General features: G+C 37.3%; 1 protein-coding gene across 12 annotated transcripts in view; it reads left to right on the forward strand.

The window, feature by feature from the left end:
• Window positions 1-14,276, forward strand: part of LOC306882615 (sorbin and SH3 domain-containing protein 1-like) — a 56,643-nt gene extending 42,367 nt beyond the window's left edge. For 8 of the 12 annotated variants that reach the window (XM_079437354.1, XM_079437359.1, XM_079437350.1 and 5 more), the window contains 11 exons: window positions 3,871-3,956; window positions 4,573-4,737; window positions 4,868-4,914; window positions 5,041-5,155; window positions 5,247-5,372; window positions 7,103-7,297; window positions 7,483-8,031; window positions 9,272-9,370; window positions 10,015-10,067; window positions 11,402-11,508; window positions 11,666-14,276. In XM_079437354.1, the coding sequence (XP_079293480.1) occupies window positions 3,871-3,956; window positions 4,573-4,737; window positions 4,868-4,914; window positions 5,041-5,155; window positions 5,247-5,372; window positions 7,103-7,297; window positions 7,483-8,031; window positions 9,272-9,370; window positions 10,015-10,067; window positions 11,402-11,508; window positions 11,666-11,733 (1,610 nt within the window). In that variant the 3' untranslated portion in view covers window positions 11,734-14,276. The remainder of the gene's footprint in view (window positions 1-3,870; window positions 3,957-4,572; window positions 4,738-4,867; window positions 4,915-5,040; window positions 5,156-5,246; window positions 5,373-7,102; window positions 7,298-7,482; window positions 8,032-9,271; window positions 9,371-10,014; window positions 10,068-11,401; window positions 11,509-11,665) is intronic. The other 4 variants (XM_079437357.1, XM_079437352.1, XM_079437351.1 and 1 more) reach the window with 2 other exon arrangements.
• The last annotated feature ends 1,590 nt before the right edge of the window (window positions 14,277-15,866 follow it).

Consider the following 15,866-nt stretch of genomic DNA (forward strand, 5'->3'; position numbering starts at 1 on the left):
TATGATTTCACCCTGCTCTTCTGTAAATACTCACTCAGTTCTTGCCACTAATGCACTAGCTTCTCAATATAAAACTAAAAAGTCCTTGTCCGCTGCCAAAGCCTGCATCCCTCAAATCCTTCCCTCCAAGTTTAAACCCAAGCTATCGCCCTCTACCGATGGTAGCCTGGAAAGACGGACTGAGCCGACACAACAGCGGCCTAAATCGCACAGCTGCGAGGATCTGCATCATGAGGCTTGTGGCTCACGCAATGGAGATACAACAGATGCCGATCACAGGTTAAATTCAGATTGCAAGGTCAACCTGCATAAAAATGGACCTGTTGTGGGATCTGTGAGGAGCACAGACGAGTTTTCCACCCTCTATCGGAACATGCACAACATTCAGAGGCCGAGCTCTCTGGGCTCCAGCCCCCACGGTAGTGTCCGTTGCCTGGCTTCCTTTTTTGAGAAGCCGGGGGACGACATTACCATGGAGAGGACTGAGATCATCCCCCGGGATGCTGTCACGTTTCGGGTGATGGAGTTTGAGCGCATCATTCAGCATTCGAACTCTGCGCCCACTCGCTCCGCCTCAATGCCCATACTCCCTAGTAACCCAAGTCCGCCCCACAGCCCTGCGCCGACCTGCTTCCTCCAGTCCGCTCTGTCAGCTGAGACTCTAGTCATGCCAGGGCCTGAGGACTGTTCAGCCATGAATACAGAGGCCCAGACCCCCAAAGAGGAAGCTTGTGTATCGGACGAGTGCCCGAACACCTCAAGAACTTACTTCCCTCTGGGTCTAAATGAGGGCAGATCGGAAGAGAAAAACAGTTGTATTCATGATCCTGCCAAAGAGACGCCATCCGGCGGTACCTCAGAACCCACAGGTCACCATCACCACGACCACTTCCCCTTCCACACCAAACAAAGCAAGTGTAAAGGCACCTGCCCGGCTTCCTACACACGTTTCACCACAATCCTCAGGCACGAGCGCCAACAGGCCAACACCCAGCAGGAGAAGAAGTGCACTCCCCCCAGGAACTTGCTTCTGATGGGACCAGCGCCTTTCTCCTTACGGAGGTCCCTACACAGTCAACAGGCCAAAAAGACTTGCGCTCTCTCTGCCATGAAGCCTATTAGCGGAGATGTCATCTCGGCCAAGCTGAAGCCTGTGATTCCCCAGCGCCTGTCCTCTTTGGAGGTACTGGAGAGGCTCAGTAATGGAAACAGCTCTCCCTGTGAGGGGTGCAACTCGGATGACCTCATGGATGTGGAGGGCTCAGAAGCCAGTAAAGATCACTCTGAAGGTGGCTATATTGAGAGTGTCATGAGTGTCAGATTGTCTACACTCATGTCCGGGCATGACAATGTCTGTGATCACTCATCTTCCTCCAGCCTTTCTTTCTCCTGTCTGCTTTCACCGAGTGACTTTACTTTTTCCATTTCTGCCGTGTGCTGACTTTGTGTGGTTTGTAACCAGCATATTATTGGCATATGATCCATTTCTGTTGTGTAGTGTAAAAGTGTGTCATGTCACTTTTTTTATTCTCAGACTTCCACTTTTTTCATTACCTTTTTAACATACTATCCAGAATTAGCAACAAACCAATATCATACTTTAAAAAGAGCCTATCATGCTGCCTTGTTTTCAGAATTGTTTTTCCAAAAGGATTTCAAAACATTGTTCATTAAAGTTTAAGCAAATTTTTTATTTTAAGCAAAACGGTATTTGAAATTCAGACAAAATGTCAAGACTGTACTTAATTTGTTTTGTGAGGGAATGATCTATGCATCCCATGAAACATTGAGAATTATGTAATCGAATCATAAACAGTAGTATAATATAAAACTTTGACTTATAGTCATAGATTATAACACTTTACAATAAGGTTCATTAGTTAACACTAGTTAACTACTTTAGTTAACATGAACTAAGAATGATCAATACTTAAACAGCATTGATTAATCTTCAGTAATAAAATGAAATGTTGTGCTTGTTAACATTAGTTAATGATCTGTGAATTAACATGAACTAACAATGAACAATTGTATTTTCATTAGCCTAACTAACATTAACAAAGATGAATAAATACTGCAATAAATGTATTGTTCATTGTTTGTTCATGTTAGTTAATACATTAAGTAAGGAATAATTGACGACGGGCCGTTGAATTATTAGAAAAATAATGCACACCCGAGGTGGTGATGCGGCCACGACGCGAAGCGGAGTGGCCGTTACACCTCGGGTGTGCATTATTTTTCTAATAATTCAACGGTCCGGAGTCAATTATTCCGCTTATACTACGGTTGCCACACCTCAAGACATCGATCAGATTATATATTTCAAGGGATTCGTCCGGTTTTTCTACTTAAATCGCTATTGTGAGTAGGATTATTTCTTCCGCATCTCATCCAACGACTCTTTTGCTAGTTCCAAAACGTCATTTTAAAGCTGGCAATGGAGGCTTGAGCCGTTGATAGCAGACTAATGCAGTTAATAATGAAGTTATTAGAAAGAGAGCGAGAGAGACAGCGACACAGAGAAAGAGAAACAGAGAGAGAGAGAGAGAGAGAGAGAGAGAGAGAGAGCTTGTATGAATTAGGCTACCTCTGTGTGTCCCTCAACAGTGTTCTGAAGCACCGTCTCTAAACTGTAAGTCTGCTTTAAGATGCAGCGCTGTTATTACCTCGCTAGTGAGAAATGTCATGTGTAGCCTTTAAGTTGCTACACTAGGCTAACTGATAAAATCGTCAGGGCAGCGCTGACAACGATGCGAAGTGATATGGAACTGTAATGCGGTCAAGAAAGCTGCCTGGAACTACGTTCGCCGTGCGTTTCCCTGAAAATAATTGCACACCTCAGAACGTTCGTCAGCCAATCAGATTCAAGCATTCAACGGCCCCGTAGTATAACTAATGTTAACTGATGGAACCTTATTGTAAAGTGTTACCTAATTTTTACTTGTGTAAAATGACCGTTGCACTCAGTCAGATTACAGTGATAGAATCTGCATCAGTCTCTATATGCTCATCATTTTTAGAAGTTACAGGATACTCCTGTGCCTTACTTTGATCCATTATCATTTATTACTGCATACCAGAAGTTCTGTTTTCATCCTCCCAATGATAAGAGTTGAAAACTGAGAGGAATTTTGGCACGGGATTCCCCCACTTGTCATTTAGCTTTTTGTCATCTTGAGAAAATAATCAGGCCTCCCATGTTATTCCTGAACAGATACAGTATGTACATTAATCAGGCATTTAACAGTGTTTCTTATGCATAGAAATTTTATCTTACTGCAAAGCCTTGTAAATTACAGCTTCGTAGATTTGATTTGAAATAAAAAAGTCATATTCCACAAAATAGTGTAACCCTAGCATGAGTCTGTTTTCACTTTTATTTTTTACTTGGTTATAATTACATGTTTGTGTCTTAAGTTTTGATTTTCAAAATTGCAGTATACATATTACACTAGACATTTTTTAAAACAATGTCTGAATGTTGTGTATTTTTACCATACTTTTTTTCCGATGCATGCATCCTTTTATTTTGACAGACCATGGCTTATGCTTATCCTGCAGATCTCAAAATACATACATTAATAAAATATTGCAATTGTAAACTCTAAAATGTGTAAGCCATTGTATGTTCATATAATTTAGATATGTATTTTATTTACCTTCTTTTGTTGTTTTGGTGTTCTCTCCAGAGTGTCTATATCATCCTCATTGACTCTTTCAAAGCTCTGTATAAATGGGCATTTCAGAAATATTAAGTATTGTGCAATGCTTGAGCCAAGACAGATTTGAATCATGGCACTTACTCTGTCTTTGTGTAATTTTGCTTATCATGGCAGCAGAAAGTGAATCCTGTGTTTTTTCAAACAGAATCCGATTCCTCACATCCATTAAGCCAAGGAGATCATGGAGAAAACTCAGACGAGGCAGTCCGGAAACGCTACGGAGATAAAGAGGTGCCATTTGTTTTGACATTATCTTCCCACCACAAACAAATCATTTTCTTAATCAGTATGTTTATGTTTTTTCCATGAACAACATGTAAACATCCTTAAAACAAGATCATTTTTAAATTTTTTGATAGATTTTGTTTGTGAAAGAACATTGATAATATGACTTGTTTTCAAAGAGTATATCTTGAAATTAAGTAGAATTGTCTGCCCCAATGACAATATTATTGAGGTTTGATCATAAAACAGTAAAAAAAAAAAAAAAAAAAAAAGAATGATTCAAAATTTTCTCTAAAAAAATAAATAAAATCTTATTTACTTAATTTTATAAATGTATCTTGTTTTAAGGGTGTATTAAGGGTGACATTTTTACCTGGAAAATAGGAGAAACATAAACGATCAACAATTTTTTTATGCTATTTTATATCTATATTATTAATTTTACATTCAGGGTTTTAAGAAGTTTAGGAATACATACTTGTGTATATATATTAATAATGATGGGCATGTGGATTTTAAAGGATGTTTTATGGAGACTTATTTTGCTGTTATACAAAGTGTTAAATCTATAATAGGCATAAACCACTCTCTTTATGAATTAAATGCCTGTTTCTTTTTAAAGAAAATTCTGGAAGAGCAGAGACGGTTAAAGCGAGAGCAGGAAGAGGCAGATACCGCTGCCCGGAGACATGCTGGGCTGGTTGTGACTCATCAACAGTTCATTACTAATGACCGCTTCGGTGACCTGCTGGTTATTAATGAGAAAGAGAAGAGAAAAAATATAGAGGTGACATAGTTTCTATTTTATGCTTTAAAGGATATTGTTTGATGCTTCCTGTCTTTTTGTGTAACAAAGAGAGTTGCTGTACTGAATGCAGTACTGTGAAATAATGCGAATGGTCTGTTGTTGTCTGCAGAGGACTCCTGCTCTGGCTCGATTTGACTTCAGAGCAGAAAGTTTAAAGTAAGTGTCTCACAATTCATATCGAAGGATGTTAATAAGATCATAATAAGTGTTTGTTAATAACAGCATGGCAAATTTAGAATACTACATCAAAAATCTAACCACATTTTCCTTCCCCTTTATCAGGGAACTACCATTTCAAAAGGGAGATATTGTATACATCTACCGGCAGGTTGATCAGAACTGGTTTGAGGGAGAGCATCATGGGAGAGTTGGGATTTTTCCACGTAGCTACATTGAGGTACATTTTCTTTATCCTTTAATATTATATTTTTTATTTATAGGGTTTCTGAGTGTGCAGTAACTTCTCGTCTGTAATGCTGTTTCTTCAGATCTTGCCCCCTACAGAAAAGGCTCAGCCCATAAAGAGTGCTCCGGTCCAGGTGTTGGAGTACGGAGAGGCTATTGCTCGATTCAATTTCACTGGTGACACTGCTGTTGAAATGTCTTTCAGAAAGGTATTGTTTCAGCAATTTAATAAAGCTTATGCTTTAGTAGTCTAGGAGTCGACAACCTTAACCACACGTAGTGTACCACTACTTATATGCGAGCAACAAGAACTAGAGAGATTATTATTATATGTATATGCTTAGTTTAGAAAACTACCTCTTGGAGTAATCCTTCAACGTCATGCATTCTATTATTATTTATTATTATTTACTGAGCTGAATGTGAAGCCAAACACACTTAAAGTGTGATGAAACAAGCTGAGCAGAAAGCTTTCAGAAACATGTTATGGAAGAGGAAAAAAAATAAATGAAGATAAGTTTTAATTCTTCTAAAAAACATTTTTTACACTGCAAATTACCCCAAAAATTCAGGACAGATTTGTCACCAGCCAGCTGAATAAAATGTGCTATACAGAGACAGCAGTGACTATAAGCAATTCAGCAAGAAGATGATTAAATATGAATGTTGAGTCACATCTGGACATACACATATCTAAGCAGACTTTACCTTGCAGACTTTATTTCAGGTAAATTAGTCAGAAAAAGACTAGTTCTACTGAAATACCAAAGAACACTGCACTCACACCATTTCAAATGTGTGTGTGTGTGTGTTAACTGATGATGCTTTATATACATATACACTACTTAATATTTTTGTGAGGAAACTATTTCTTTATTATTTATTTTCATTATTTTCAAAAAACTTCCCACATGAAAAAATACTATAGTAATTTATAGTAAATACTATAGTGTTTTTTAACCATACTATAGTAAAGTACTTGAATTAATTTGTTGTGGTAATTCTATAGTTGCTGTGGTAATATAACAACTGTAGTATTATAAACAAATCACTTACTATGTTCTCTACAACTATAGGGTATATTATACTACAATACACTACACTACAGTTTACTGTAGTAAAAACTAAAGTAGGCTATGCTACAGTATTTATTACAGTTTATCAGTTCACTATAGTTACTACTGCAGTATGCTGTAGCATTCATTAACAAAGTGTTGGAAATACTATAATATACGGTATAATACACTTTAGTATAGTATGGTTCAAAAACACTATAGTATTTACTATAAATTACTATAGTATTTTTTCATTTGGACTAGAAAGTTCAAAAGAACAGCAATTATTTGAAATATAAATCTGTAAAATCATAAATGTCTGTCAAATTTGATCAATTTAATGCATCCTTGCAGAATAAAAGTATAACTTTCTTACTAACCCCAAACTTTTGAACGATATATGTGACCCTGGACCACAAAACCAGTCGAAATTTAGATTTATGCATCATCTGAAAGCTGAATAAATAAGCTTTCCTTTGATGCATGGTTTATCAGACAATATTTGGCCGAGATACAACTATATGAAAATCTGGAATCTGAGGACGCAAAAAAAAAAAAAATCAAAATACTGAGAAAATCACCTTTAAAGTTGTCCAAATTAAATTCTTAGCCATGCATATTTAGTTTTGATATATTTATGGTAGGAAATTCACTAAATATCTTCATGGAACATGATCTTTACTTAATATCCTAATGATTTTTGGCATAAAAGAAAAATGGATATTTTTGACCCATAAAGTGTATTTTTGGCTATTGCTACAAATATACCCCAGCGACTTAAGGTTTTGTGGTCCAGGGTCACATATATAAATAAATAAATATATAAAAGAAAAAATAATACTTAAATGTGTGTGTTTTGTCTGTGTTACTTTGTCTGCCTGTAGGGGGAGCGTATTATACTGATTCGCAGAGTAGATGAGAACTGGTATGAAGGCAAAATTTCTGGCACTAACCGGCAGGGCATCTTCCCCATCACCTACATAGAGGTGCACAAGAGACCCCGAGTGAAAAATGGAGTGGACTACCCTGATCCCCCTATCAGCCAGTCACCTCACCGGAGCACTAATGCCTCTCCACAGGTAAAGACCTAACAAAAGTCGTGGCTCTTGGATCATTTTCTTTCAACTGTTTTCATTTTCCCAATTTTTTTTTGTTTATTCATTATCTCGTAAAGTTGTTCTCACTGTTTCACCTCTCCATTTCCTCCTTCCTCTTTATTGTTTCCTCTCATTTCTCCTGATACCCGGCCTTGTCCTCCAAAAAGCCCATTCGTAATCGGCTCACCACCTCCCCTCTCCCTCTGCCGCGGTCTCCCCGCCGCTCGATCTCCCCCGAAGTCCACGCCATCTCTAACGAGTGGATTTCTCTCACTGTGGGCGGAGTCAGCAGCAGCCCCCCCGCCGCACCCACCCCACCCCTCCCCCCTCTGCCAAGTGCTTCATACCGCTTGGGCGAATATCTGCCCCCTTCCATGTCAGCCAGTCCCGTGCCTCCCATCAGCGGCAGCCCCTACTGCGTCTCCCCCATGGCTTCTCCTTCCACATCTCCTTTACCCCCGCCCTATCCACCCCGGCCCTGCTCGGCCACCCCGTTCCTCACCTTCACTCCACCTCAAGGCGAGGACTTCCTCCTTTCTCCACCCTCTCCCCGCCTGTCCCGCAGCCTGAGTCCCTGTGGGGGTGCTGGGCTTGAGGGTTGGCTTACTGGGGTCAACAGGCTGGATCAGGAGTTTCAGGAAGGGGATGGGGCTGAAGTAGACAGGGTTGGCAGCCTCCGCAAGGCTCTTTACAGCAGGAACAATAGCCCAGCAGAGGTATCTTCTGCATGGTGTGGTGTGTTTGTTAAAGGTGCCCATCCTATGATGCCTAAGCTCAAAGGAGGTCACTGTTTACATCGGCACGAGTTGTAGATCTAACAGGCTGAAATAGGAAATTATATCTGACCCTTCTGGTTGTGCTAGTGAGTTTCAATCACACATTTGAGGCTTCCACGTTATTGAGAGAAACACAGATGAAAAGGAACTGCTGCATGTACCTCTAACATGATTAGCATGAAGCTTGGATGTTGATATTTTTTGTTTATGTTGCTATTATGAAATAATGCATGTCTGATACAAATCTATAGAGTGTGCACATTGAAATAAAACAAGGACCCCTAAATCTAATGGCAGATTGAAAATTTTGATTGGAAAAAGGATTGTCAGGCGAGTGAAAGGGTTAAATTCTTTGATAATAACAAATAATATTTTGATTTCTGAAGGCACTTTCTGTATTTGTCTATTTAATTATGTATTTTGAGGCTGTTTTTTTTTTTTAGCAAATGTTGATGTATGTGATTAATTGTGATTGAATTAAGCATACAATGCAATTAATCAAAAACATATTGTTCGACAGCCCTGATTTATATTAATAGTAGTTGGTTAATTCTGTGTAATTGTTTGAAGAACTCTTGCATTTTTTATCTGCGTTCAAATGACAAATATGTATTAGGTTATAAAGAGTGTCAGTATGATTTTTAAAAGAAATTAATATTTTTATTAAGCAAGGAGGCATTAAATTGATTTAAATTGACAAGTTTACACTGTTACAAATGATTTCTATTTTAAATAAACGCTGCTTTGCCATCACAGGAATAAATTACATTTTAAAAGATATGAAAACAGAAATAGTTATTTTAAAGTGAAATTTTAAATTAAAATGCAGTCTTGGTGAGCATAATAGACTTGTTTAAAAAACAAAAAAAAATTCTTACTGGCATCCTAAGGACCATTTCCACTAGAGGGAGCATCCCAGCATGATGTCACGCTGTTTGATTGAAGTTTCATAGGAAATGTGGTGACTGCTACTAACTCACAGGGTTATTCCAGTCCTTTATCTGCTTGATGTACTGCAGTCCTCTGCAAATAATAATGGACTGTTCAAGTGGCAACCATACTGCTGTTTGTCCAAATTTCACATTTGAACCCACACCTCATGGATGAACATGAATCATTGTGCGCAGACATATTAAAAAAGGCAGATAATTTAATTCATGCTCTTTTTTTTGCCCCACAGCCATTAAGAAATGATGTAGAATATTACGGGAGATCTTCAAGAAGTCCTGTCATGCTGTTTGACATTCAAGACAACAATATGAATGCCAATTCATTCACGGTAAATTAACTTTCATGAAGATCACTCTTAAATGCACATACTGCTTTTTGCACATACTTATTTCTTGATGTCATCCGTATTGATTGAACATGAATGATGAATATGAGCTATTTCATATTCTGTATTGATTGGTCCTTGTGATACACATAACAGTCAATCACAAGGCTCATCTCAGTGTTTAATCTTATGTGATATCTAATCCTTAAACTCACCCATGTAATGCATGACAAATCTCCGTACCCTGCAAGTAAGCCTGTCCTGTATGATTGTGGCGTATGTTCCGCTCCTTCCACATGCACTCACTCTGTTGTCTTACTCTTCCATGCTTATCCTCTGGACACTACCATCCTTTCCGGCTTTCCTGGTATTAATGGACATTCCCTTCTTTCTGCCCTGTTACTATCTTCTCTAACCACACTGCCCCTTCCTCAAACTCAATTTTCCATCTGAATGACTGACACCACTTCCTGGTTTGTGGCCACCTTTTGGGGCTGACCCTCTTCCACCAATAGGAGGCAGTGTGTAATGAGATCATGAATATTGCAGAGACCTCAGTGAGGTACTGCAGCACTTTGTCACGCCCTATAGACTCTGCCCACCGACTCCTGCCTCCTCCCGGTAAACACTCTCTCATCATTTCCCAGCAACCCCTGTCCCAGAGCAGCAGTCCTGAGCCTGGACGCATGAGCTGTGGGATGTAAGTATGATCTACCTCAGTGTGTTTCTCTATCCATGCACCTGTAGTTTTCACTTACCTGCACTTTAAAAAATGTAGGACATCCCTCAGTAATTCTCAACAACACTGTTAAACCTTATTTACGGATTAGTTATTTTAGGAGGTTTTGAATTGTTAAATGCTAGATATTAAAATTTTAGTCTTCAAGTCAAGACTTTTTTTTTTTCTACAAGCTCCCATTTAAAGCATTTTAGATTATAGTAGCAACTCAAAGAACAGTGTTCAATACAAGCTTCTAAGTCAAGTTTGAGTTAAATTTAAGTTAAGTTAAAGTATATACAGTACCGTGCAAAAGTTTGGGTTTCATTTAAAAAAAGAAAAGAAAAAAGATGTCTCTTATGTACAGAGAAAATATTATGAGATAGGAGGGAAAATTACGTAGTAATGCTTTTGTGTTCACTTTTGCACTTCTTGCAAAACATTTGCGTTCTCTTGCAAAATTAAAGAAACTGCACTGAAACCTAGTGCCTGCCTCATATTATTTCAGTTTCAAAAGTTTTATGGGCAAACTCAAAATGTATCAAGGGAACGCAAAATTCTGTGAGATAATGCAAAAGCATTAAAAAACTATTTTCCTCGCAGCTCATTTTTTAACCATCACCATGTCCCTGCAATTTTTTATTATCAAAAATCAGTAATGAACAGGAATATTGTGAAATATTATTGAAATTTAAAATAAGTGTTTTCTATTTTAATGTATTTTCAAATGTAATTTATGGCAAAGCTGAATTTTCCTCAAAATTTCTCCAGTCTTCAGTGTCACATGATTCCTCTGAAAGCATTCTCATTTGCTGATTTGGTGCTCAATAAACATTTCTTATTATTATCAATGTTTAAAACAGATGTACTGTTTAATATTTTTTTGAAAACCCTGATGCATTTTTTTTCGGGATTTGTTGATGTTGAAATTGAAAAAAAATTGCATTTATTGGATATTTAATTCTTTGTAACATTTTTTGAACAAAATCACTAGTGACGTGACAAATTGACTTTTTTTTTTTTTTGCCTTGTTTTATGTACAAATCTATTAAGCATTATTTCATGTACTGCAGCTGTGGAGTGTGTCAACTTTTTATGAGCTGTCAAGTGTGCAGTGTGACATTATAAAACCAACTGTGTCAGACAGACAAAATTGTGTTCAGTGTTTTTAATTTAAGCCAATCAACTTTATTTCTTTTTCAACTAAACTGAAAGACTAAACAAGGCTTTACATTTAGTCAATAATGTGATTTGTGCTGTAGTTTACTACCTCCTCCCTTTCCATGTGTGTAATGATGTGTTGTGTTCCGCTGTAGATTTCAGGCTCTGTACAATTACATGCCTCAGAATGAAGATGAGCTGGAGCTGCAGGAAGGAGACCTGGTCAGTGTCATGGAGAAATGTGATGATGGCTGGTTTGTGGGTATGTGTCATTGATCATTGCATCGATTCTCCATTAAATCATCTCTCCCATACTAAATCCACATATATGTATATATTGTATAGCTCTGTTCTGGAGTTGTATGTTTTCCTTTAATTTGTACCCAGACTCTTAAGTATGCACTGGATTCTTTGTGCAGGTACATCCAAGAGGACAAAACAGTTCGGCACTTTCCCAGGAAACTATGTGAAAGCTGTTAATTTGTGACACGATACTTTTGAAGAAATGATGGTTTGTATGAAGAGATTCTAACACTATGCTTAAACAGCCTGATCCGTTTGGGACGTCAAATTAAGACTTTCTCCCCTGCAAAATTTGGTCTTTCCCAGATGAATGTCCAGGTATGTGATCAGTAAGGTGTGCGGCATGTCAGCGAAGAACATGCTGTTCAACTGTACTACAGTGGCAGCATTTGTTGAAGGATTTAGAAGAATACAATGTTTTTGCTTTTTGAAAATGATCAGACTCCGCTAAAAGCCATTAATATGAAGTATATCAGTTTAAGTTTACAGCTGCGAATGGTACTGAAGTACAACTTCATCACATACCTGACATTACTGAAAAACATGAAATACTACTATTTATTTTTGCTATAAATGTTTGATGGACTTTGAGTGTGACCGTTAGAGATGACAGTGTATTGAAAGCACCTGAAGGTGTCCGTATTAAGGGTTACAGGTCAGAGAAGCTGTGAAAGGATCATAGAAGTTAGGTTTAGCTATTTTGAAAAGTGTTTAAATTACAATTTACACTCCCATTGTATAAAAAAATGCATATTTATGGAGCTTTTTTTATCATACTTTCATAAAGAGTATGATGTAAATTTCTATTCCGATGAGGGCTCAAAGGATGAGACAACAACATCAGTATTTGCAAATCCAAGCAAAGCTATTTGTAGACATCAAAATGATGTAAATCAGTGTTGGTCATATTAAGGAGGATAACATCAAAGCAATTACTGTACTCTCAGATTATAATAACATACAAGATTATGGTAACACTTTAAAGTAAGGTCTGATTTGTTAACATTTGATAATTGGATGAGACGTTAAACCAAGGTTCTGACTTTGTGTGGGCGTAAAAATCCTAAGATGTCCTTCGAAAAGAGTAACTTTGTGCTCTGAGTATAGAGAAAAGTGCTATATAAATGTGACAAATTATTATTATTTATTTGAATGCATTAGTTAACATGAGCTAACTATGAGCAACTATTGTTAACAAATAAAACCTTGTTGTAAAATGTTACCAAATTTCTGTTCATAAGATTACGATGGAGTGACCGACTCTAGAAACTCCAGATCTAACAAGCTTTTTAATTGGTAGCAAAAAAAAACAATCTTTAAGCTTTAAACGTAATTTAATATAGTGAGGTGAAGGGCTACAACTAAACCCCACTAAACAGATGCTCTGCCTCAAAACATACTATTTATTTGCCTGAGTAGTGCATATTTTGCTCTTTCAGTCATCCATTTTTGAATGGGTTGTTCTGAAGAGTGTATTACGAGTCTGAGGCGCAGTATTTACCTCTGATAACAAGCCTTGATAACATCTTAACCCAGGTACCATTTGACAGTGACATTTACATAGTGTTATGACTTGTAATATGGTTGCATGTTGGGAAATGATGATCCATATAAGATTGCTGTACCTCATTTTCAAGTGCCATTCACAGTAGAGGATGCTACATGTGGACTGCTGTGTTCATTTAGTTAGGTAGTCTCCATTGATTAGCTTGTGGTCTTCCTTAACTGAATGCAGTTCACATCTACTCCAGGTTGTAGATTTGCTTTTGCTTCCTTTTAAGAAGTAGAATTGCAAATTTGAAGATATATGTTTGGATTTCTTCAGATGAAATTGTGTCTTTTTGAATCTCCCCTTTAGTTTTATAAGATCCATTCCATATAATGCCACAGAATGTGCTGCTAGAGAGCACGAGGGTCGTCTGAGACTCTTAGGAAAAGATCATTTGGACAGAAATGAGTCATTTAAAGATATATTTTTCATTTTTTAAACCAGTGGTTGTTGCTAAAACCTTTGTCAAGAAGTAATCACATAGAAGCTTAACAAGGAATTCAAAGACGCATATGTGATCTCTGTTGAATATGATGTTTTGGCCTTTCGAACCGTTATAAGATAGCGTAGCATATCTGAATGTAGTGCTCTGAGAAACTTTTAACTTGGATGTGAACACAGTTGAAATTCACTGTTTTCCTATTCTGTCAGAGTTGTAAATATGTAAAGTAAAATTAATGAAAGTGATCAAAGTTACAGCAACCTCTATGAATATTACAGTTTATATTAAATGAAGAATATTAGGAAAGCACAGAGATTTGCGTAACACAGGCCGTCTCATATGACTGAACGAGTGATTCTGACACTGTGTTGGGATTGAAATGCCTTTCTGTCTCATGGCTTCATTGAACTGTGCCTCGTTTTATTTATTTATTTTAGTTTTTGCCTTGAGGTAAACATGTTAATTTTTAAGGACTTTTAAAAGTACGTTTTAGTGTGTCACAGGAGACAATTACTGAGTTCGTTACCACAATCAGGAGTTATTCAAGAGTGTGAGATGACACCTGAGATGTTTAATGTATAATTATTACTTTGTGGTCTGTATGCAGAGGCGAATTTAGCATTTTTTTGTTTGTTTTTGTTTATTTGCAGTGCTGTTAATTACAATGAATTTAAAACACTATTTACTGCTGTGATTGCCTCATTATGCAATATTTAATAAACAATATTACAGCTTTTGACTGACTATGTTTGTTGTCGTGATGTGCAAGGCCTGTGCAAATGCTGAAAATATCAGTTTAAACCTCCTATCTTCTCCCAAGTTAAACAAACATCGATCTAATTAATGAACTAAAGACTTATAGCCACTGTATGTATTTTTGTGACTTTGGATCTCCCAACAGCAGTAAAGTGAGTGGAATTCTCTGTCGAAATTACAGTGACTAGTACACATGCACGTGGGTCCCTTACACTCCCAAAACAGACGTCTATGGGGTGCGTGAAGAAAAGCAGTTGCTGTATTATAAGAAAGTGTACTATAAGAATGCAAGAAGGTTTAAAAAAACTTGAATTTGAATTTAACAGTGAATGTCACAACTTTTTTTGTAATGTAAAAAAAATGGTGGTTGGTGGTTTTGGATCCCAGATTTTTATGTGGAATTTTGAACCCACTGTATAAAAAGGCAAAGCCAAGAAATGGCCTTGCTCCACACTCCACCTAATTTAATACATTCATTGCAATACCACGTAATGCCACTAAGAGGCAGCACAGACAAAGGAGCATCCTCGTTCTGTGTTTAAAACAACCTCGTCTGTGTCATGAAGGGAAAACTTTGTAATGAAACACAAGTTTGAACCTAACAAAAAACGATGGTACATTAACAAGTAGGCTGCAACACAATCCCAGTAAAGCGTAGACACAAGGTAAGTGTGATACTGTTAATTAACGCACTGTACACTTAAGAAGGTAAATTGAAATGAGGGGGAAACACTCAGTAGGACGCTGATTATGTGACACGGAAACACTAGCATCTTATTTTCCCCAACCACAGGTGGTAAATTCTGTTTGTTTAATCTAGTCATTTAACGCCAATTGTGTTTCGATTTGTTCACTGAGGATTCTTTCTGTTGAAACAGTAGGGGACAATATAAACTGACTTCATGTAAATGTTTAACAGCATTCGCTAACAGCAGTCAAAGATTACTTCACTTTTTTTGCTCATTTGCAAAAAGAAAGAAAGAAAAAAAAGTCATGTTTTTAGAAAAGTGATGTTTTATGCCCTTTAAATAATAAGCATTTTATTAAAAATAATAAGTGTAATAAAGAGAGAATCTTGCTTTTACATAAAGCTTACTCAAGTCTCAAGTTAACAGAGCAGCTTGGGACATCTCAGCAGCTGAGGAAAATGTTGACTTGTTTAGTTTTAACAAGGAATCCCAAATACTGACCTACTTCAGCTCTGCTGAAGTCAGAATTGTTCATTTAAAGCTCAGAGGGGTTGCTCTCCGCATAATGTTGATCTTTTTCAGTTGAGGAAGCACGCTTTTGTTTCTTGGTGCAGGGTAGATGTTGTAATGTTGGCTCTTCATACTTTGTGCAATGCTTTGATCTAACAGCTCTGCACTGATCAAATACATTGAATGCATGCAGGCTATTAATCTTTACTTAATTATTTTTCTTTTGTAGTCTGAGTGATTGATCAAACATGTCAAAATGTTCATTGCTGCAGAGGTACTGTGCTCAGCAGGGGTTCAGGAATCATTGGAATAATCAGCTCCCTCTGCAATAAAAAGGAGAGAGATTTTTGCCTTTTTGGAGAGGCAGATAA

The sequence above is a fragment of the Barbus barbus genome (assembly GCF_936440315.1).
Source record: "Barbus barbus genome assembly, chromosome: 16".
NCBI lineage: Eukaryota > Metazoa > Chordata > Actinopteri > Cypriniformes > Cyprinidae > Barbus > Barbus barbus.